This window comes from Podarcis cretensis, assembly GCF_951804945.1.
Source record: "Podarcis cretensis genome assembly, chromosome: 8".
NCBI classification, from domain to species: Eukaryota; Metazoa; Chordata; class Lepidosauria; order Squamata; family Lacertidae; genus Podarcis; species Podarcis cretensis.
The window spans coordinates 76,239,889-76,261,991 of record NC_137177.1 but is presented as its reverse complement, the minus strand read 5'-3'; the positions used below and the strand labels follow the sequence as shown (position 1 = coordinate 76,261,991).

The 22,103-nt window shown below is 46.2% G+C and overlaps 1 protein-coding gene across 19 annotated transcripts in view; it reads left to right on the top strand.

Annotated features, from left to right (window-relative positions):
- The window catches only part of RERE (arginine-glutamic acid dipeptide repeats), a 351,307-nt gene that overhangs the window by 203,215 nt on the left and 125,989 nt on the right, over positions 1 to 22,103 (top strand). For all 19 annotated transcript variants that reach the window (XM_079986730.1, XM_079986735.1, XM_079986734.1 and 16 more), the window contains 3 exons: positions 12,286 to 12,334; positions 17,796 to 17,920; positions 18,378 to 18,477. In XM_079986730.1, the coding sequence (XP_079842856.1) occupies positions 12,286 to 12,334; positions 17,796 to 17,920; positions 18,378 to 18,477 (274 nt within the window). The remainder of the gene's footprint in view (positions 1 to 12,285; positions 12,335 to 17,795; positions 17,921 to 18,377; positions 18,478 to 22,103) is intronic.

The following is a 22,103-nucleotide window of genomic DNA, read 5'->3' as shown; positions in this document are numbered from 1 at the left end:
GGCATGCCAGTTTTGCAATCTGCAAATTAAACCATGGTCAGAGCAAGTGATCCTGTTGACATTCGGTGATGGTTGGGACCATAATGGTAAAGTGAGCCTGTTGGATAGCTTGGGTGAACCCAATGGGCATCCTTTTTCTTCTTCTTTTTTTGAGTTTCTAAAACCAAACACAGATGTACAGCATGAATTGATGTGACAGTACGTTGTGATCCGGGGGCAGATCACTGTTTCTTTCCAATACATTGATTTTCCAATTGCTGTGTGCCAGCATGTCCGTAAATTATTCTGTGTATGCAGCAGCTTTGCTATTTGTTTTTAGGTGATCTCTAAAATCACGTTCAGGGATATTAATGGTGTTTTCTCTTAGCTTTGACTTGGTTTGTTTGTTTTGGAGAATGACACAAGAAACTTTCAAAGAGAAGTCTGCACAGTATCCTGATGAGCTCAAATTAACTTGAGGCTTCTCCCCAACCCTGCTGTTAAAACTTTTAAAAACTTGTTTGCTAATGGCATTTTTGTGGCTGTATATCTGATGGTTTTAGCCTACTCTGGTAATGTGATGCTGGCTGTTCCTTGTGGCAAACCTGTCTTAAGGCAAGGTTAAAACTGCTCAAGCCCAATTAGGGATGACTTTAACATACCATGCATCTTCACAGAGTGATTCTTGGCTTTCTCCCAGGATTGAGATGGATTCAGGGTAGACGTGGGTCCAGATCAGTCGAATATTGCACTGGATCAGTTGCTGTTTCTCTGGGGAGACAGGGCAGTTGGGGAGGCTTGTTGACCCATGGGAATGAATGGACATGACTATGTTATGTCCATTCATTTCATTGGTTCTTCTTTGAGTGGGACTTAGTTTTATACAACATAATTTCTCTTATGTAATTTAGGCTTTTTGCAGTGGTTACTTGGATTTGCTTCAGAAGTACCGTGAGTGAAAGTATTTCATTTTGGAGCATTTAATATTCATATTTTTCCTGTTAACATGGTTATTGTGTTACTAGACCGAAACAATCTATTCCAGCATGTTTTGGACATCCACAGCATGACAGTCACCTCCTCCCTCTTGTTGTGTTTGAGCTCAGTCAGCTCCTGGTATTCAAAGGTAGACTGTCTCTGTCCATAAGAGTTCCATTCAGTGGCTCACAGCCATTTTATTTTCATTCTATTATGTTTGTAAATAATGGGTCTGTCCTCTATGCCAGGAGTCGCCAACATGGTGCCCTGCGGCTGCTGCAGCTTCCATCATCCCTGACCATGGTCACACTGGCTGAGGCTGATGGCAGCTTGATTCCAACAACAGCTGGAGGGCATTGCATTGGCTGACCTTGCTCTGTGCAATTGTATCATCCGTTTAAGAGTCCCATTTCAATTAGTGGCCATCACCTCATCCTCTGGTGTGAACCTTTAGGGTTCCTCCAGAACTACACCAGTGGTTGTGGGACACAATTAACCTTTGACATAAAGTCATATTTGCAATTGCCACGGAGTGGGAGGTGAAACAAGTCATGTTTGTGTATGTTGCATCCTTGTGAACCTTTGACATACTTCAGTATTATACCTGGTGTTCCTCAGAATCTCAAGCCTTTTTAACAGAAGCTGATAAATATTTTCCCCGCCTCAACTCAGGGAATATTGTCTCCTGTTCCTTCTAATTCTAAGTCAGGTGTCCCACCCTTTGAGGCATGTCTCCTCTGGATAGGGCCTTTGCAGTGGTGGCAGCATCCAGAATTTCAAATGCCTTCCTGGCATGTTTGCTTGGTGCCTGCTTTGTTAGCTTTTTTGGCACCAGTTTAAAATGTATTGGCATTAAAAAAAAAAAGATAAAACAAATTGTTATCAAAGTTTTCCAAGAATGATAGCACTACCACTAATAGGAGGGTTTATATACAGCTAAGTTTTATTTAGAGTAGACCCATTAAAATTAATGGACTCATGTTAGATGTGTTTATTAATTTCAGTGGCTCTGCTCCTTCGTAACACTTTAACATTAGATACAAGTTGTACAAGTAAAGGGTGATTCGTGTAGAAGAGAGATAGTGTTTCTGGTCCATGGAAGCATGTGGAACGTTTATAACTTTGCAATTATAACATAGGTAGAAAATAATAAAATTTCAGTTATACAACTAGTATACTTTGTATTTGTCTCCTTTGGATATAGCACTCTAGTCAATGCGTATAAGAAACAAGAGCAAGCTAGGATCCTAAAATGGAGGGGTTCCTTGAGTTATTTTTAAAACTTCTCATGGATTATTTGACATGCTGTTGTTGGATAGTTGTTGCCTTCTTGCTACGTTAACATTTTATTGCTTTGATTTGTATGGCACGTTAAGCCAACCAATGCTTAGTGCCAAACCATGGCTTAGTGCCGCCACTCCCCTTCCTGATCATTTTGCCTCCGTGCTGAGCTAAACCATGGCCTGGCTTAGTGTAACACTTGAACCCAGGCTTGTGTTTTAGCTCTCTCTTAGTGACATAGAAGAGCTGACTCATACTGAGGCCATTGGTCTGTCCAGCTCAGTACACTGACAGGCAGCGACTCTACATCGTTTAAGGCAGGGGTCTCTCCCATCCCCACCTGGAAATGCTGGGGATTGAACCTGGGACCTTCTGCCCTCAAAGCAAGATATTCTGCCAATGAGATACAACCTTTCCCCAAATAGAAGGTTAACCACAAGCTGTAGCCAAGGCAAGGAGGGCTCACACAGTTATCCTCTTCTGTTTTATCTTCACCTTGTGAGGCTGAGAGATAGTGACTTGCTCAAAGTCAGCCAGAAAGCTTCGTCGCTGATCAGGGATTTGAACTGACTTCTTCCTGGTCCTAGTTTTGATTCTTTAACCTCTATACCACACCAGCATATTCTAAGACAGGATTTGCGTCAGGATCCTTTTAAACTGGTGTGTCTATTTATGCTTCATATCTACTTGGAAGAATCAAATGCTGCATCAGTTCCAATTCAGTGCCAGGAAGCAAAAAGGGGATATTTGAAAGGCCCAATGTAATGGATTCTATAAATGGCAGTAGGCCAGTTATTAGAACAGTTGAGCCGTTGGGCTGAAATGTGGCCAGATAGAAAGCATTTTTGGCCCTGATTCCATAGTCATATTTCAAGTGCTCCGTTTTGTGCATACAGGCATTCCTCTGGGCATGTTGCTCATTCTCAGCCTCTGTTCTGCCATCTGTAAAATGGGAAATTATTGGAGGCCATTGCAGGTTAAAAAGAACAAGAAGCTAAGGGAATAGGATTGAGCAGCTAATGCTAAAACAAACAAAAACCCAAATGAAAGAAAGTTATGTGAACATAGAAAGGGATAGATATAGGAGCATAGAAAGCTGCCTTCTATCAAGCCAGATCATTAGTCCAATCTAGTTCAGTATTGTCAACACTGACCAGCAGCAGCCCTGCAGGGTTTCATGCATGAGTACTTCACAACCTTTTCTGGAGACACCAGGGGCTGAACTTGCTGCCCTTTGCCTGCAAAACATGTACTCTGCTTCTGAGCTCTGGCCCTTCCTCATATGTTGTCCCTGTCCTCAAGGGCTTGTTCACCCTTAAAAGATAAAGCCACTTTTCAGATGCTCAGACCCCACTCCCTGCTCTTGACCTAGCTGGTTGGAAGTACAATCTCCTTGGATCACCAGTAGTTCACTCAAACCACTGCCAGGTGGTGTCTGTTAGCTTTGCTAATGCTCCCAAACAAAAAAATACGGATCGGGCCAAGGATCTCATCTACTGCTCTGCCTCTGTGACTGACCAGCCAGATACTCCAGGGGACGCTCATGAGCAGAGCAAGATGGAGGTGGCAGCTTCCTGTTCTTTGCCCTCAGCATCCCATAATCAGCAGTATATGCCCGGAACAGAGAGGCTTGAGGAGCAATGCTGATGGCTTCATTCATTCCTCTCCATATCACCACACACCCCTGAGGCAGTTGCTCGCTGTCTAAATTGCAAAGGAAGGGTGGTGGGTATTTTTGCTTTTAAATAAGAAAATAGTTGTGATGCATCCAAGAGTCAGGAAATGCAGGCTGCATCAGAGAGACATGGGCTTTGGTCCTCAACCAGGATGCCCTTTGGCAAGTCCACCCCACCCCCCACAGCCATCTCAATCTGTGAAACGGAAGTATGAGTTTAACTTACGTTCCTTTCCTTCCAAGCCTTCAGCACCAAGAGTAATATCCAAAGAGCCTACATCCCAAGGTTGCTATGAAGGTGACATTTAGCTTTAAAAACAAAACAAATGCACATGCAGAATTTGGTGCTGATCTTTGAAAGTGAAATCCATTTAGCAATATCCACAGTAGGAAGTGTGAAAGAATTAAGGAGAGGAGGAAGGCAGTTCAGGCAGGCTTCCACAACTTGATCGCATTCACACCCTGTATTCAAAGCACTATGATAACACTTCAAGCAGGCATGGCTTCCCCCAAAGCTGTCTCCTGGGAGCTGTAGTTTGTTAAGGTTGCTGAGAGTTGCCAGGAGACCCCTATTCCTCTTCCAGAGCTTTAATTCCCAGAGTTCCATGGGAAAGGGATTGATGGTTAAACTGCTGCGAGACGGGAACAGTAGTCTCCGAAGAATTCTCAGCACCCTTAACGAACTGCAGCTCGTTCTTTGTGGGAAACCAAGACAGCTTAAAGTGGTATCATAGTGCTTAAAAATGTAGGGTGTGAATGTGTCCTATGTATTTGGTCTACAACTCCTATCAGCTCCAGCCTGCGTGGGTGGTGTTGTACAGAACGTCTGGAAGACATGAGCTTGGGGCAGCTGCCTTATACTGAGCCCACTTTTTAGTCCATCTGTTCCAGGAACCATAGGCAGGTTGAGGCCTCCATAGTTCTGCTTGAGCAGGAGATGCCATGGGCAAAACCCAGAAACCCTCCATACATAGAACATGTGCTCTAACATCGACCAGCTGAGCCTAACGGCTTAGTCCCAAGGCTTTTGGGGGAGCCCTTTTGTTATTTCTGTAGCTTCTGTTACACAAAGAGTTTTATCCATTTGCCAGCCTTGTTGAGTAGGCTGGAGGTGATCACTTGCTCATGACCGTGGAGATGAGTCAGTCTCCAGCAGCACACAGGAGCAAGCTGCTCCATGGTCATGAAACTGCTTAAAGGTTTTAAGGGTTTTAGGGTTTTAGCAACTGTACATTATTCAGGTGGTGGTGGTGGTGGTGGGATTTAGTGGATAGGATTGCCAAAGTCAGAGGTGCAGGAGGCTCTTTACTTTCTCCTTTAAAACATAGTGTAATTGAAGTTGCCCCTTTTACTAATGTGTTGGGCGCCTGTCCCAATGTCCCCATACAACGTGGGGATCTGGAGGACGTGCTGTAGCTCAGTGGCAGAGCAACTGCTTTGCATGCAGAAGGTTCAGTCCCCCATTTCAGGCTGGAGAAGAGCTCTGCCTGAAACCCCAAAGAGCTGCTGCCAGCCAGTGTAGACAATGCTGAGCTACATGGAACTTTTGGCCTGACTCAGTATAGGGCAGCTTCCTATGTTCCTATTTGAGCTCCTGCAAGGGAAATATAAACTGATGGTCCAGCCCTCCCATCAGTCTTACTTTCTTCTCTCTCCCACTTACCTGGGACCCTCACGTTGATTCCCACCTTGCTTCGAAGCCAGAAAGGGCAGTTCTCTTGTCTCGTAGCCAACCCCCCCACCCCCACCCCACTTATCTGCCTGAGGATTAGAGGGCTCCAGTGCTCCCTGGGATGGGGTGGGGTAGGTGTGGGTGGCGGTGGGGGGAAGAGTCCCTTCCTTTTTGATATTCATTTGCAGGCCTCCAGTTCCTTTCTGTCCAGTCCCTGTTTATTCAAGAGACTACAGCGTTTCCATGGCAACAGGTTACTTTTCAAAGGGGGAACATCTTGTCATTATATTTAATCCGCTGCAGCTGAAGAGGGACTGAAATATTAAGTTGTTGTTGCTATGGATACCACTTTTGTTACATTGCTTTCCTTTGGTGTCAGATTTCATACACTGCGCTGGCTCCTTTGCTCCTCTCATCATCCTCCCCCCTCCTTCCCCACTTCCAACCTTATCCCTTCCCCAACCCCCAACCCCATCTCATGGAATAAACAGCCCAACACTTCCCTCCATTATTGTTGCATTTACTCATTGACCTTAACATAATTTTTTTTAATCAACTGTGTCTTTTTATCCTTGTGTGTGTGTGTGTGTGTGCAAGGGTAAATGCATACTTCTTTCAAAGTTTTGAGTACCCCAGAAGCTTCCCTCCACAAAAAACCCCTATGCTTCTTAACTGCATTCTTCCTTTTCTCATATTTAAACAGAGCTAGGAGGAAGGGATGTGCAGAATAAAGGAGGGCAAAAACCAAAGTGATCCAGGCAATATCTGAAGGCAGCAGTGTTGGAGATTTGTAGGTTGAGATGTGTCGTGTATTTTGGTTTTTTTTAAAAAAAATGCCTCTGGCAATTAGCTGATCTTCCTGCTCCTTCCCGATGCTTGTATGTGTGTGCCTAGAGATAGTAAAATAAAAACCTCTGCAAAGTGACAATCTGCACTTGTGTCCAGAGAAGCAGTATATGGAACGAGGACCATTCCACAGTAGCCAAGCAGGGGATGACGCAGCCTTTGAAAACCTTGGGAAAAGCGGGTGGAGATGCTGATCCACTGAAGCTATTCTAATAAGTGTTCCAGCCTTTGCCAACCCTGGTGACCTCCAGAGGTTTTGGACTGCAACTCCCATCAGCCCCTAGCTCAGCACAGGCTGGTGGGAGTTGGAGTCCAGGAAAAGATCCTGAGGGCACCAGATTTGCATAGAACGATGGCTCTGTGATGATGTAATTTATGCATCTGAGCATGCATGGGCTGCATCAGACCAAAGGTCCATCTGGTCTAGTCGCCTGCTCCTCGCAGTGGTCTACCCAGATGCCTCTGGCAAACCCTCAGCCCAGGCTATGAAGGCAAGAGCTCTCTCAAACAATAGCTTCCCAGCAATTTGCATTCAGTGGCACGCAGAACCAGGGCGACTAGGTTCTGTGAATGTCTTCGGTCCTATTTAAAGATGGCCAAGCCGGCAGCCCGTTGCTAGATCTTGCAGCATAGAATGCCATCAATTAGCTATGCACTCCGAGAGGAAGTGCAATCTTTTAAGCCTGACCTGGATCTTAAGTCTTTACCCCAGGGATGGGATGCCTGGGTGCATGCCCTCCCCAGGTGTTTGTTGGATTCCCTCTCCCATTAGTCCTGGGCAGCATGCCCAATGGTCAGGGATGATGGAAGTTGTAGTCTTGCAATATCTGTTTAGAGCCATAGGTTTCCCACCTCTCTCCATCCTGTCTCCCCCATCCCTACCTCAGTTTCTCCTCATCCCCACTGAAAAGCCCCTGTCATTTATAACCTTCCCTCTTGGGGAGCCACAGAGCTGGGCTTCTCAACACACAGAAATACCCTTTAGGACAGGGTGATCCAACCTGCTGCCCCAGGACCGCATGCGGCAACTTTTGATTCCCCCACCCTGCCCCACCCCTTGCACACATGCAACAAGGCAATGTGTGACCCACTTGGAATGAGAAGTTGGCCCACCTCGCTATAGAGCAGGGGTCAGCAAACTTTTTCAGCAGCGGGCTGGTCCACTGTCCCTCAGACCTTGTGGTGGGCTGGACTATATTTTGAAAAAATAAAAATGAACCAATTCCTATGCCCCACAAATAACCCAGAGATGCATTTTAAATAACAGCACACATCCTACTCATGTAAAAGCACCAGGCAGGCCCCACAAATAACCCAGAGATGCATTTTAAATAAAAGGGCACATTCTACTCATGTAAAAACATGCTGATTCCTGGACTGTCTGTGGGACAGATTGAGAAGACGATTGGGCCAGATCTGGCCCCCGGGCCTTTGTTTGCCTACCCATGCTATAGAGTCTCCTTGTGTATGTGGAGGGTTAGCTCCAGAAATGTGCAGGAGCCGTCTCTGTGCTGGGATATAGCCTCTTATACCAGGGCAGGGTTTCTCAAACTTCTGAGTTCATTGATACCCCCCTCATAAGTTGTCAAGGCCCCAGCCCAAATTCTTAGGTGTATAAATGAAATCAAGTCAAGGAATATCAAAATATATGTCATACTTTTAATCATCACCAATCAGTTGCCATTGCTAGGAATTGTAAAACATAACAAGTGCGGGAGAGGATACTCTTGTATCATGGAATCATCTTATTAACTACAAAGGCTCCTCATTGACAAGGGAGGTGCACCCTGTACATGCCCACACTTTTTATTTCCGAGGCTTATTGTTTTGTAATTCTAAAAAATATTTGCAGCATACCTTGTAAACGTCTTTTCCACCTCAGACTCTCTCTTTTTTTTAACCCCCTTTCAACCCCTAGGTCTTTTTTCACCCCACGTGCAGTCCCATCGAACTGGGGTGCGTGTGTGTCAATATCGACCCTGTGGTCGGGGTTTGGACGCATCTTTTGAAAAGAGTTGAGTGGCAGCAGAGCTTCTGTCTGAATCTGCTGAGCCCGGGGGCCAGAACGCAGCCCCGGCTGCCTGCCTGCCTCGTTCTGTTCAGAGTGTTCTTATGAAGACCACACAGCGTCTTTATACCTCTTTCTGGGCAGGGAGCCATTGTACAGAAAGGTGTTGGAATAAAAGGATGGGTTTAGCGGCTTGTTTTTCTCACTATAAACCCAACTGTGGGAATAAAAAGAGCTGGGATTGCAGAAAAGATTACACAGAGCCGTCTGTATTTTGCAACTCGGCAAGCATTGATTCCTATTCATGCATTTCCCCTCCCTTTACATAATAAAAGTGCGCTTCATCTTTCCTTGTCTCGCTGTGAACTCCATAGAGGGAGAAGACAATACAGTGGCATATTCCAGCTGCAGGATGTTACCGGTTTGAAATAGATTCTGTGTATGCAGTGAGCATCTAGGTATGTTGTAACATGCATACACGTCCTTAAGAGGAAAATTAGGTCAGATAAATTCAGGTTGACCTTCAAAGTGCATATGATTATGTATGGTTGGCTAGGGTTTCTTCAGGCTGGTATTTAACCACTAGCCCGGTGGCCACTGGCAACCGGGAATTGCATGTAGGTGAATAAAGGTGATGTTGCAGGTAGGACAGAGCACTCCATCTTTCCCAGCATCGAACCCAAGCACTCTGCTCCTCCACTGGCAGCCCACAGCAATCTAGAGAATCTTTCTTTTCTTTTGTAGGTTGCTAACTTTTATTCACCTGCCTGAATGTCCTCTCCTTCTCCCGTTATAGTTAATTATTATTACATCGCTTTCCACATATATGTATTAAGGCAATGTATGCAAAATAATAATAAAAAGCTTTCAAAAGTTAAAAACAGGAGAGAACATAATAGCAAATTAATTAAAAATAAAGAAAAGGAGACACCCATGGCAGAGACCTGTTCATTCAGCTGGGGAAGCCTCCTAGAACAAAAATGCCTCCAATTGTTCTGGAAAATATCTCGACGGAGATGCTGTTCCACAGAACAGGGCAGCCACACTAAAAGCCCTACTCTGAGTTACTGCAGAGCAGGCTTTTGAGACCTTTGGAACTCGCAGGAGAAGCTTGACCACAGTGCCCTACCGGGTGTATAAGGGACAAAGCTGTCTCTCAGGTAACCTGCTCTTGGCCAGGGGTCCGCAACCTTTTTCAGCTGTGGGCCGGACCACCATCCCTCAGACCATGTGGTGGGCCAGACTATATTTGGGGAGGGGGCAAATGAACAAATTCCTATGCCCCACAAATAGCTCAGAGAATCATTTTAAATAAAAGCACACATTCTACTCATGTAAAAACACCAGGCAGGACCCACAAATAACCCAGAGATGCATTTTTTTAAAAAGCACACATTCCACTCGTTTAAAAGCACGCTGATTCCTGGACCGTCCGTGGGCTGGATTTAGAAGGCAACTGGGCCACATCCGGCCCGCAGGCTTTAGGTTGCCTACCCCTGCTCTTGACTGTAAGCTTCCCCACAGCTGATTCCAGGGACCTGTTTTAGGGAATGTTGGTTCATGGCTGATTGATCAGCAAAGCATTGATTGAAAGCGATTATTTTCCTCAGCTGGGGAGGTCCTCAGAGCGACTGACGTATCAGCTGAAAGCAACGTGGTTCCTGCTCTCAGGTTTTGCAGTGTAAAAAGACATGATACAAAAGGAAAAAAGGATTTGGGGGAGAGTAGAGGAAAACAAGCAAACTTGGGCAGCAAATTCTTAACGTTACAAGATTCTTAAAATAAGCAGAATGGAAGCAGGCTGCTCAGAGATCAGTAACAATTATTTGTGGGCCCCTGAGAAATAGCTTACCATCCCAACCTACCTAGAAGTAGCTGTAATAAACCTGGAAGTTGCTGGCCTTTCATGTTGGGCCTCAAGTCTTATGGGGGAAGCAAACCTTCTTGGCATAAGTAGCAATGCATGTAAGCCCTGAGGTGTGGAAAATGCTTTCTTTAAAACCTCCTTTGACCCAGAGCTGGTGTTATGGACGGTGTGTCAGATGGGTGGCAGGGAGACCTGTGTTCAAATCAGTACTCAGCCATGAAGCTCACTACGTATGGCTTGAGTCCGTTCCATGGTTTTCTGTTGACTTACTGGCTTGTTGCATGCTATCCTGAGCTTTGGAGGAAAAGTGTGGGATAAATTCACCCTAAGTAAATAAAACCTTAAAAGGTAAAGGGGACCGCTGACCATTAGGTCCAGTTGTGGCCGACTCTGGGGTTGCGGCGCTCATCTCGCTTTATTGGCCGAGGGAGCTGGCGTACAGCTTCCGGGTCATGTGGCCAGTATGACTAAGCCGCTTCTGGTGAACCAGAGCAGCACACGGAAACGCCGTTTACCTTCCTGCCAGACCTATTTATCTACTTGCACTTTGACATGCTTTTGAACTGCTAGGTTGGCAGGAGCAGGGACTGAGCAATGGGAGCTCACCCCATCGTAGGGATTCGAACCGCCGACCTTCTGATCAGCAAGTCCTAGGCTCTGTGGTTTAACCCACAGCACCACCCGCGTCCGAAATAAAACCTTATTTTTCATTTAATTAAAAAAGAAATGTTATTGTACTTCTTTTGGAAAGGAAAATGTAAAGGAAAACACCTACTGCGAAAGATGCTGCCTCCCAACCATAAGAGTATAAATGTTTGTAGCTGGTACCCACGCTCTTGGCATTTCCCCCAAAATAAAGGTTGACAGCTTAGCACTAAGCTTAGTTAGCAAAGGTCCAACCCTCAGGAATTTTATTTCAGGGCCACAGAGTTAAAAAAGAAAAGAAAAGAAAGAAGCAGCAGGCCTCGCAGTGCCAAAGCTCAGAGCAAAACCCTAAAATACCTAGTCTTGCACGTTAAGGTGTCCAAGAAATCTTTAGCCCAAGGCTTTCCTAGGTGTGCCTGTTAGATGTTAGTGGTGAGTCCCATGCTGAGCAAAGGAGGGCCCAATGGGCTAAGAACTGCTGCTGGAGGCCAGAATTGGAGTTAAAATAGAGTGGCATTCTCTGCATGCAGCTAGATGGCAGCCTCTTGCTGGAGACGTCCTTTGGATGAAACATTAAACAAACAAAGGTGGGGGCGGAATCAGATCCCTTTTGCCACCACAGTTTCCGCCCCCGTGCTTTTTGGGCACTGACATTTCAGATTGGGCACACACATTCTCTGCCTTCACCTTAGGGTGTCTTTCTGAAATGAAAAACGCAACCAGGATTGGTGTGTGTGTGTGTGTGTGTGTGTGTGTGTGTGTGTGTGTGGTGCTGGGGAAGGTTCTTGATTCATGCAAGCTGTAAGCAGACACAGCCTCGGTTTCTTTTTAAAAGGCTTTTCCCATTAGGCAAAGGCTGAACAGGGAGCAGCTGAGGCACCATGTCACCGTGTGTCATTCCTCACATTTTGCAAAGGGCTGCTTCACATGCTGTTGCTGATCAAATGACTTTGTTTTAACATTGTTTTTGGTTTTGGGGTGCACCAAGTTAGCAGATGGGGAAAATAGCCTCCAGAGCCGACTTCACAAACCTGCTGCCCTCCAGATGTCCTGAACTTAAAACTCTTCTCCCCACCCCACCCATTCTGGTCTGGGATGATGGGAGTTACAGTCCAAAATAGCAAAGGCTGCTCTGGAGTCTTGCTGGAGGCTGGAGGGATTTTTCCCTGCACCGTTTTGAAATGGCATTAAAGACTAACCAGACATTCTGTGGTTTTATTCCCAGTTGTGCTCTCAAAGCAGTGGCTGTACATGCTCACCCAATACAGGAAGGGTGTGCATTGCACCACTTGGCTCCCCTTACTCACTGGTGGTTCTGTATCTTTCCATTGCAGGCGGTTGAACAGCACACAGGGTGAAATCCGGGTTGGGCCTAGTCATCAGGTAAGACTTCCTTACATAATGGGAACATCAAGTGACTGAACTGTCTCTTTCTGGCCATCTCCGATCTGCAAATCTCAAGGTGTCATCCACGTCCCCCTAAGCGTGCTGCAGTCAAAGAGGGAGGTTGACGCCACATCAGGATGCTCACAGACCACAGTTTGAAGTGCATCTCAGTTTGAAGTGCATCTTGATCCAGGGCTGCCCAGGTGTTCTGTGACACTGCATCAGTTAAGGGTCTACAACCCTTCTGCCCATACAGACCAACAGTGACCATTGGCCCCCAAACATTTATTTATTTGAAAATATTTCTATATCATCCGCACAGACAAACACACTATCAAGGCAGTGAACACTGTAAGAGCTATTACTCATCCTAGCTGCCTGTGCCTTGAGCCCACTAGAAAGCACAGAGTGGTCTTGGGAGGGGAAGGGTCTTCCCTCGCTTGTGTTGAAAGCAGCCGCTCAGTCACTGACAGGACCGTGTGTGGCGTGGTGTCTTAAGAGAATGAGTTCTGGCCCCAGAGGCCCCTGGCTCAAATGTCACCTCTGCTATGAATTCACGAGGCTCACATCTGCTCATCATTCCACCCCAACCAGTGAACCATAGGAACAGTAGCTCTCATAGAGGTATTATTTCCAGCACCCTTAAAAAAAATACAGTTCCCAGGATTCTTTGTGGAAAGCCATGTGCTTTAAATGTGTGGTGTGGATAGCATCTAGTTGTCCTTAAGCAAACCACGAAGGTTCAGACGTCCCCTCTGTTGCCATGTGGTGATAATACTACTGACCCACCCTGCAAGGTTGTTGTATGAACACCCAAAAGCATTATATAAGTGCCAAGTGGTATTTATCATGTCACCGTTTCCCCTCTTTTACCACTAGTCTCTTCAAATCCTATAGTATCCCCTGGAGGCAAGAGGCCTTTTTGTTTCCTTTTCCTTTCTTCAAAAAAGCAGCCCTGCAGGGCTTAGGTTGTTGCGTGCTCTGCACAGTAAGCCTTCTGGGACTCGCTCCCTTGAGTGCCTTATTTGAAAGCTTCCTTGCCGAGCAGAATAATCCCTTCTCTCAGTGTAAAACGGCTTAATTTTTATTAAATAGCATTTTGAATGAGGGCCTCGAGGGTGCGTGCCAAGGTACCCTTTCACATCTGTATATGCTGCTGTACTACTTTGGACACCTCTCAGGTTGGAATCTTGCCTTTCCCACACTTTGCTTCTCAGTCCCATTAAGGGCAGGATTGGAGAGACCACTTTGGTGCATATCTCTCTCTCTCTCTCTCTCTCTCTCTCTCTCTCTCTGTCTCCTGTGTTTTATGTGTGTGGGAGAGTTTTAAATGCTCATAACGCCACAGACTATGCTGCAGAATGATCAAGTATATCCCTGAGGTGTTGCTGAAATTTGTAGGAAAATTCCTACCCAAATAAGGTTGTTTAAAATTGTAATCTCTTCCATTTTGCTCATGGGCAGTAAAGTGTGATGAAGTGTCCTGGGGACTGCCAGAGCTCTCCAGCTACGGATGTGCAGGTGTGTCCATGCAAAAAGATAATACAGGTTTAACTACCTTTAGCCACCTGTTAGCCAGATGTTAGGAAGCTGCCTTCAAGCAGGTCAGACAGTTCAGCCTTCTAGGTCAGGGATAGCTTACTGCGATGGTTGGCGACTTTCTTGGGCAAGGAGAAGTATTGCCTATCATGCCTGTTAAAAGGTAAAGGTACCCCTGCCCGTACGGGCCAGTCTTGACAGACTCTGGGGTTGTGCGCCCATCTCACTTAAGAGGCCAGGGGCCAGCGCTGTCCGGAGACACTTCCGGGTCACGTGGCCAGCGTGACATCGCTGCTCTGGCCAGAGCCAGAGCCAGAGCCGCACACGGAAACGCCGTTTACCTTCCCGCTGGTAAGCGGTCCCTATTTATCTACTTGCACCCGGAGGTGCTTTCGAACTGCTAGGTTGGCAGGCGCTGGGACCGAGCAGCGGGAGCGCACCCCGCCGCAGGGATTCAAACCGCGACCTTTCGATCGGCAAGCCCTAGGCGCTGAGGCTTTAACTCACAGCGCCACCTGCGTTACCTGATCCTTTATAACTAGAGATTGAACAAGGTACCTTCTGCATGCAGTCACCCCACCACTCAACTGTGGTCCCTCCCAAATTCCAGCATAATTGTACATAAAAAGAGACCCGGTGTGGTGTAGTGGTTAGAGTCTTGGACTAAGACCTGGGAGACCAAAGTTCTAGTCCCTGCTCAGCCATAAAGCTCACTGGGTAGCCTTGGGCCAGTCACTGCCTCTTGGCCTAGCCTACCTCACAGGGTTGTTATGAGGATAAAATGGAGAAGTTGGGAGAACTGTTTACACCTTCTTGAACTCCTTGGAGGGGAAAGGTTGGGTATAAATGTAATAAATAGGGCAAAACTGATACATCGGGGCTCTTTGGGTGGTATTCAACTAACCTATCCTATCAATGCAAGGATTTCTCCTTGCACAATGGGACTCCTTCCCCCTCCCCAAATCTGCTCCAGACACCTGGGAAAACTGGAACAGATTTAGGATAATACAGAGGGGAGGAAGGAGACAGGGAAGAATGTTCTGTTGCAGAAGCAGGAATTCTTGTGCTGACAGAAAATTCACTTAGCCCAACATTGGGTTCTACCCTGTATATAACAGCCAAACAAACCCAGCAGTCTAGCAGAAATTGCCTTATTTCTGAATACACATACCTCATATAATTTACAGGATGATTTCATCTTGGGAAGTGGCATATCAGACACATTCACGTAGGATGGGGTCTGTCAACATCCATTAGCCATGATAGTTATATGGAGACTCCATATTCAGAAGCAGTATATCTTTTAATCCTAGTTGCTAGGGGGAAGCAAAGAAAAGGGTGCAGGAGGGCTGCTGCCTTCATTCCTTGCTTGTGGTCCTCATAGGCATCTGGTTGGCCACTGTTGTAAACAAATGCTGGATTAGATGGACCTTTGGCCTGATCCAGGTGGGCTACTTTTATATTTGTGTGACGAGGAACTTGAAACCAACCCCTAGATTTAAACAGAGTTGGTTGCATTTTTGGACTATCCCAACCTGTTGCATTATAAAGCTGGCTTGGAAATAAGTCACTCACCTATGGCAAGTTAATTATCGACTCCAGGTGACTAGGCAGGAAAGTTAGCTTCCTGCTTTCAGGCTACAGTTTGCTAACGATAATTTTTATAGAAAGGTAGTCTAGTATTTTGTGTGTATTTGTGTGCTGAGGCAGGGGAGACGAATAATTTTTGGTAGACTGACTTGGAAGACTGCTCTAAAGGGATACTTCCATTGTGATAGTGTTGCTTTTCCACATTGACCACTACAAATGAAGGAGGACCTCCTCCTTTTACTGGATATTCTTGGGGTGCCTTCACAGCTTCTTGTTCTGCTGGCACTATTTCAGGAAGGTAGATACAGTGGTGCCCCGCAAGACGAACGCCTCGGAAGACGAAAAACTCGCTAGACGAAGGAGTTTTTCGTTTTCTTAGCCGCTTCGCAAGACGCATCTCCCTATGGGCTTGCTTCGCAAAACGAAGCTTGCCCCGCAAGCTCCAGGGATAGCGGGGAAGCGCAGCGCGTCTTCCCCGCTGTCCCCGGACCTCTTTTGAAGCAAGGGTCGGCGGGGAGAAGATTGCTTCTCCCCGTTGCCGCCCCTTGGTTCAAAAGGGGTCCGGGGAGAGAGGGGAAGGCTCTCCCCGGACCCCTTTTGAACCAAGGGGCGGCAACGGGGAGAAGTGATTCTCCCCGCTGCCCCTTCCCTTGCTTTAAAACAGGTCCGGGGACAGAGGGGAAGGCGCGCGGCGCTTCCTCTCTGTCCCCGGAGATTGCGGGGCAGGCAACGGGGAGAAGCAATCTTCTCCCCGCCGCCCCTTGCTTTAAACAGGTCCGGGGACAGAGGGGAAGGCGCGCGGCGCTTCCTCTCTGTCCCCGGAGATTGCGGGGCAGGCAACGGGGAGAAGCAATCTTCTCCCCGCCGCCCCTTGCTTTAAACAGGTCCGGGGACAGAGGGGAAGGCGCGCGGCGCTTCCCCTCTGTCCCCGGACGGTCTCCATAGGAACGCATTGATTGATTTTCAATGCATTTCTATGGGAAACCGTGCTTCGCAAGGAGAAAAACTCGCAAGGAGAAAAAACTTGCGGAATGAATTAATTTCGTCTTGCGAGGCACCACTGTAAATGTGTCAATGTTCAGGTCCATTTTTGGCCTTTGCAGGCATACATTAAAGCGTCGGAGCATGCCCATTTGCTTCCGATCCCTCCTGATGCAAGTTACAGCCACTTTAAAACATACCAGTGGTAAAGTTTGATGCATCATTTTCTTCCCTCTGGAGAAAAAGACCAGAGGAAAATACAAGAGGAGTGCTAGAATGTCTTCCGAACCTGTGGCATGTAATTACTGGTTAGATGTATCTATATGTATCTATATCTATATAAAATACAGCCTTTCAGATGTGCTTTGCATTGTAACCGTGAGAGGTAATTACAGGCTTGAAAAGCTTTTTACTGTCTTGCAACCGTTGCTGTCAATGATCAAGGCTGCTAATTGAATCCTGCAGCAAGCACACAGTGTGCCTTCATGCCACAGCACATTCTCACACTCTGGAAATGCCTGTGGGGTCAGTTGGGGGGGGGTGTCCCGATATCTCCAGGTCCAAGATGCAGTGAATGTAGGGATATGAGCAGGGCCAGATTTAGGTTTGATGAGGCCCTAAGCTACTGAAGGTAATGGGGCCCTTTATATGTCCAGCTGTCCTTTGTCAACAACAAATTGTCGCTGTTTTTTGTGTTGAATATATGCTATATATATATTTTATATATATTATGGACCTAGTAGGTATCTAAAGCCATTTGCACATAACAAATAGGAGCCTACACAACACAAAACACTGTTGCTGTATGTAGGTTTTATTTTATTTGTTTTTTATCTTATATTTTGGAAATGTACATCCAGTTTTTTTCCTTTACATTTTTTGGGGGCCCCCAAGAGAGTGGGGCCTTAAGCTATAGCTTGTTTAGCTTATATGTAAATCTAGCACTGGATATGGGATTGCAGGGGTCAAGACAGAGGAAGAGGATATTTTTGGCAAAGCACTATAGGTCTCCAAGGAGGCTATGTAATTCAGCTTCACCTCTGCTATAGGAGATAGCAATCAAGCAAATGACCTGCCTCTTCCTCAGCTGTGAAATGGGCATGGTGGAAAGGGTGGGAAACAAGCACAATGCCACATTCCAAAAACACACACACACACACACACACACAAAAGCCACCTTCATTTGGTCACCTAGAGGCTGTTTTTCACACTAGGGGCGAGTATTTTACATGTCCATTTCTGCTTGCTTTATAAAATGTTTGGTGGAGCTCAGAAATACAATCCAGTGTCTGCATGTGTGCTAACAAACATCCTCTTGCTTCTGCCTCTTGAATTTCCCCCCCTCAAGGCCAAACTCCCAGAGCTGCAGCCGTTCCCTTCCGGAGACAGTGACACAGTGACGCAGCACGAGGAGCTTGTGTGGATGCCTGGGGTCAATGACTGCGACCTGCTCATGTACCTGAGGGCAGCACGGTAACGTGAAGCAAACACATCTCCCTCGTCCCTGCAGTGGGGAGTTGCTGCTTCAGGCGGCAGCATCCTGCTCAGAGATTGAGGTCTAAATTCCTTCATGCACAAAGGATTCCACATCTTGCGCTCAGGATAAATCTCCCAATCATGTGGTGTAGTATAAATTTTAATTTGCTCAGCTGCAACTCCTGCAAAAACTGAGCACTGTTGTCAGCAGACTTTTAGAAGCATAGGGAACTGCCTTATTCTGAGTCAGGCCGTTGGTCCATCTAGCTCAGAATTATCCACACTCACCGTCAGGGAGTGTCTCACAGCCCTACCTGGAAATGATGGGGGTTGCAGTTTCTCCATCCCAAGGCAGTTGCTCTCCCAATGAGTTACAGCTTTTCTTTTCTTTTTTGAATACTCTTCTTGCATTTTCAGGCAAACGCAATAACAGTTCTTTTTCTGTCCTTTCAAGGAGCATGGCAGCTTTTGCAGGGATGTGCGATGGAGGATCCACGGAAGACGGGTGTGTCGCAGCCTCCCGCGATGACACTACTCTCAATGCACTCAACACAGTAAGTCTCCTGCTGTTGTGCCATTAACTTTGCACTAATCTTGAAATAGTTTGCTGTCTCCCCTCCCCCATCAACTTTGGGTTACTCCATGGGTCTTTGCTCATCTTAAGGCAAAGATGAGAATCATCTTTCTGGTTTGCTTTTCCATCTTTGAATGGTGGGTCATGGGATTGGCTGTATACAGCAGCATATTGTCTACTCTACCCCGATCTGGTGCCCTCCAGCTGCAGCTGATGGGAATTGTAGTGCAAAACAGCTGGAGGATTCTAGGCTGATGAAGGCAGGTCAACCTTGAGCAGAGGCAGCTTTCTTAAAGCCTCAAGTAGAGTCTTCCCTAGCCCCAATACCAGACCACTTGATGGTTTTTTCAGAATTGGGGAAAAAGTGGGATTTGAACCCAAATCCACAAGCTAAAGGTACTTCTTTTGACTGAACACACTGTGCCCCTGCAGTTTTGGGCTTTTATTGGACTTTTTGTTGTTGTTCCTTTTTAGGCACAACACAATACATTGACCTCAGTTTCCCTGTGATTTTGCACTTACATTTCCATAGCTCTCACCTGGGATGGGATGCCATCTGCTTCTGTGAGTTTTCCAGCTTTTAGCTTGCTCCATCACTTCTCATATAGAAGCTGTGATTTCTGCAGGAAGACCCGCTAATCACCAAAGAGCTTTGTGAATTCAACTTTTTACCATGGCCTCAGCTACAGTGCCACAGAGACTGGGTGTTCATATCCTAACCTCTCCCTGCTACCCACTCCTTTTCTAATTACATTTCTAATCCCATTGCAGTCTGGAAGCTGGATGTTGCTTGTGCAGGAATCATCTTTATTACTTCCATTGGTGGGCCATTTAGTAGCCACAGATCTTGGTAGGGAAAATCCAAATACATAAATATGTGGACTCACCTGTGCAACTAACATGGTGCACTAGTGAAAGCCAGTGCAAGGGCTCCCACTAGTGGAACAGGGTTCTCCTCCCCCAGCTCACTTTTAATATCATTTACTTAATGTGTTTCCTTTCCTACTGACCACACTGTTGACAATTCTACCACCACACCCTGTATACAACTTGTGTACACCACCACTCTGTGATGACTCAGGATAAGACTAAATTCATCTGATAAAGTGGACTCCAGTCCATAAAATCTCATTACATTTGTTTGTCTTTAAGATCCTCAACGCTGTTCAATAACATAGCTACCTTCCTAGAAACAGAACAACTGCAGAATTAAACATGTTTCGTTTTAAAGAAACAATTATAAATATAAAAACACTTTAAAAGAACAACAGTGCATGCATAAAAACACTTCAGTTCCAATACCGGTACCGACTGGGTAAAGATTTTAGAAGGCTTATTGAATTTATTTTTATTTAGAGCATTAGAACCTTGCCTTTCAGCCAAAGAGGCTCCCAGGGTGGCTTACATACAATCAGTTAAAACAAAACAGTCTGTACCCACAGGAATACAAACTTGAGGGGGAAAACATGACACACAAGGGTAAAACAACAGGGAGGGAAGGGGGGGAATCAAACACAGACCACCAATTCTTAAATCGCTGTTCTTATAATGACCAGGTGACACAGCTCAGGGGGCAGTATGTGAGTGATGAAGCCGGCCCTCCAGCAGAGCTGATGAAACGAGCCCTGCTGCCTATCTCAGACTGTAGAGAAGGCTTCAGCTTGATAACGCAACCGAAGGGCATTCCAAAAATATATATTGCCATATTGCAGATGGGGTAGCTGAGATTGAGAAGAGCCAGCAAAAGGACCCTGCCATACGGCAGGGTGAAGCAACTTTATTGAGGTGGTACTGTAGCTTGGGAGGGCAGGGAATACGTCAAGACCTGAAGTGTTCAGCAGGGAGGGGTGCAGCTTGGACTCTTCTCCAGGCAGCAAAGTGTCTTGTGCCAGTGTTGATGTGGAGAGAGGAGCATCTTCCCTGAAGCTCAATTTAGTGACTTAGGTAAGAGAGTTGACTTGGAGGTTTTGTGGTTCACAAGCCAGACTACCTCTGTGCTGACGTTTTCAACGACAGGTAGCCACAGTGCATAATTCTCTTCCACATAAATAATATAGAGCACCACTTTCTTTCTTGCTTGCTGGATTTGTCTGCTGTAGATTTATGAGAAGCACAGTAGGGGCCCAGCAGTGCCTGTGCATCATACAGTGGTGCCCCGCAAGACGAATGCCTCGCAAGACGAAAAACTCGCTAGATGAAAGGGTTTTTCGGTTTTTTGAGGTGCTTTGCAAGACGAATTTCCCTATGGGCTTGCTTCGCAAGACGAAAACGTCTTGCGAGTTTGCTTCCTTTTTCTTAAAGCCATTAATACCCGGGGAATCCGCGCTCCACAAGACGAAAAAATCGCAAGACGAAGCAACTCGCAGAACGAATTAATTTCGTCTTGCGAGGCACCACTGTATTGGTAGTTACTGAACAGAGCTGAGCAGGTATTGAGATCTGAGTGGTAATCTGGATGGTGGCCCCTGCAAGGCCCAAATGAGAGCAGGAGATTTGTGGAATACCTTCATTTGTTTTTTATAAAGAGAAAATAGCAGCACGGTAAGTTTTGGTAACACTGCCAGGATTTTTAGAGCTGTTTTTTTGCAGCTGAATTCAGCCTGAATTTTGCTTTTCATAAATTTCTGCAGCAGTATCAAGTTTACCTTTCCCACTGGAGACTGAACTCCTTTTTGTTATTATTGTGTGCGTGTACTATGCAAACAAAATAGACAAGTCATCTGTAAAAGGATTATGAAAAATGAAAAGTGGGTGTAGATAGATAGTAGTGAAAACAACAACCAGCACTTCAAATATATTTTTTGTATCTTTATGATTTATGCAAAAATTGTTCAATTCAGTTGTGTACTTTTTGATGTCTTGTTTACCGTTTATGACTAATTTTGCTACGTTTGTAGCAGTGTAATTTTTAAATACGTTGTGAGTCTCCTTTGAGCATGGCTTTGACTTCAGAAAGGCGTCGTAGAAATAGAATGGTTGACGGATGGTTGAAAGCAATATTTGAAATGCCTGGCTACTTAAGTGGCATTTTAGGCTGCTCCACGGGCTTTTTGGCATAAATGATTGTTCAAGAGATGCCTGGAAGTCAAAAGTGAGGGTGCCTGCCAAATCAGCACTTGGAAGAGTGTCCCATGGCAAAGGGACAGTGGTACTAAATGCCGGACTTCTGGTGAAGGCCAGTTAGGCCTCTCTGACATTGGCCGGGGGGGGGGCAACAAACAGTGAATGAGCTGGACTATAAGGGTTCAGTTGGTCCTTGGCCCAGAAGGATATGGGCAGCCAGGGCAGATGTTTTAGCAGGTGTCACATACCATCAGCCCCTATCAGCAGTCTAGCCACAGCATTCTGCACCTGCTTATATGCTGTCTTGTTCCCTTTTCTACTTTATGGAATAGCTGTAAGGGACGGAAGATGACATTGCTTGCTAGGAGATGCTCCAGGCCACAGGGCTACGATTAGTACTAACACTAGCCATGATTCAGGAGGATTATGTGTGTTACTTGCCCCTACATTGCTTGGCTTTCCTGGGCGCGGAGCTGAGCAGGTCTGGGGTGGCGCTTGGCAAAGCCCGACAGCAGCGAGGCAACCCTTTGCTGGCTTGGCCCG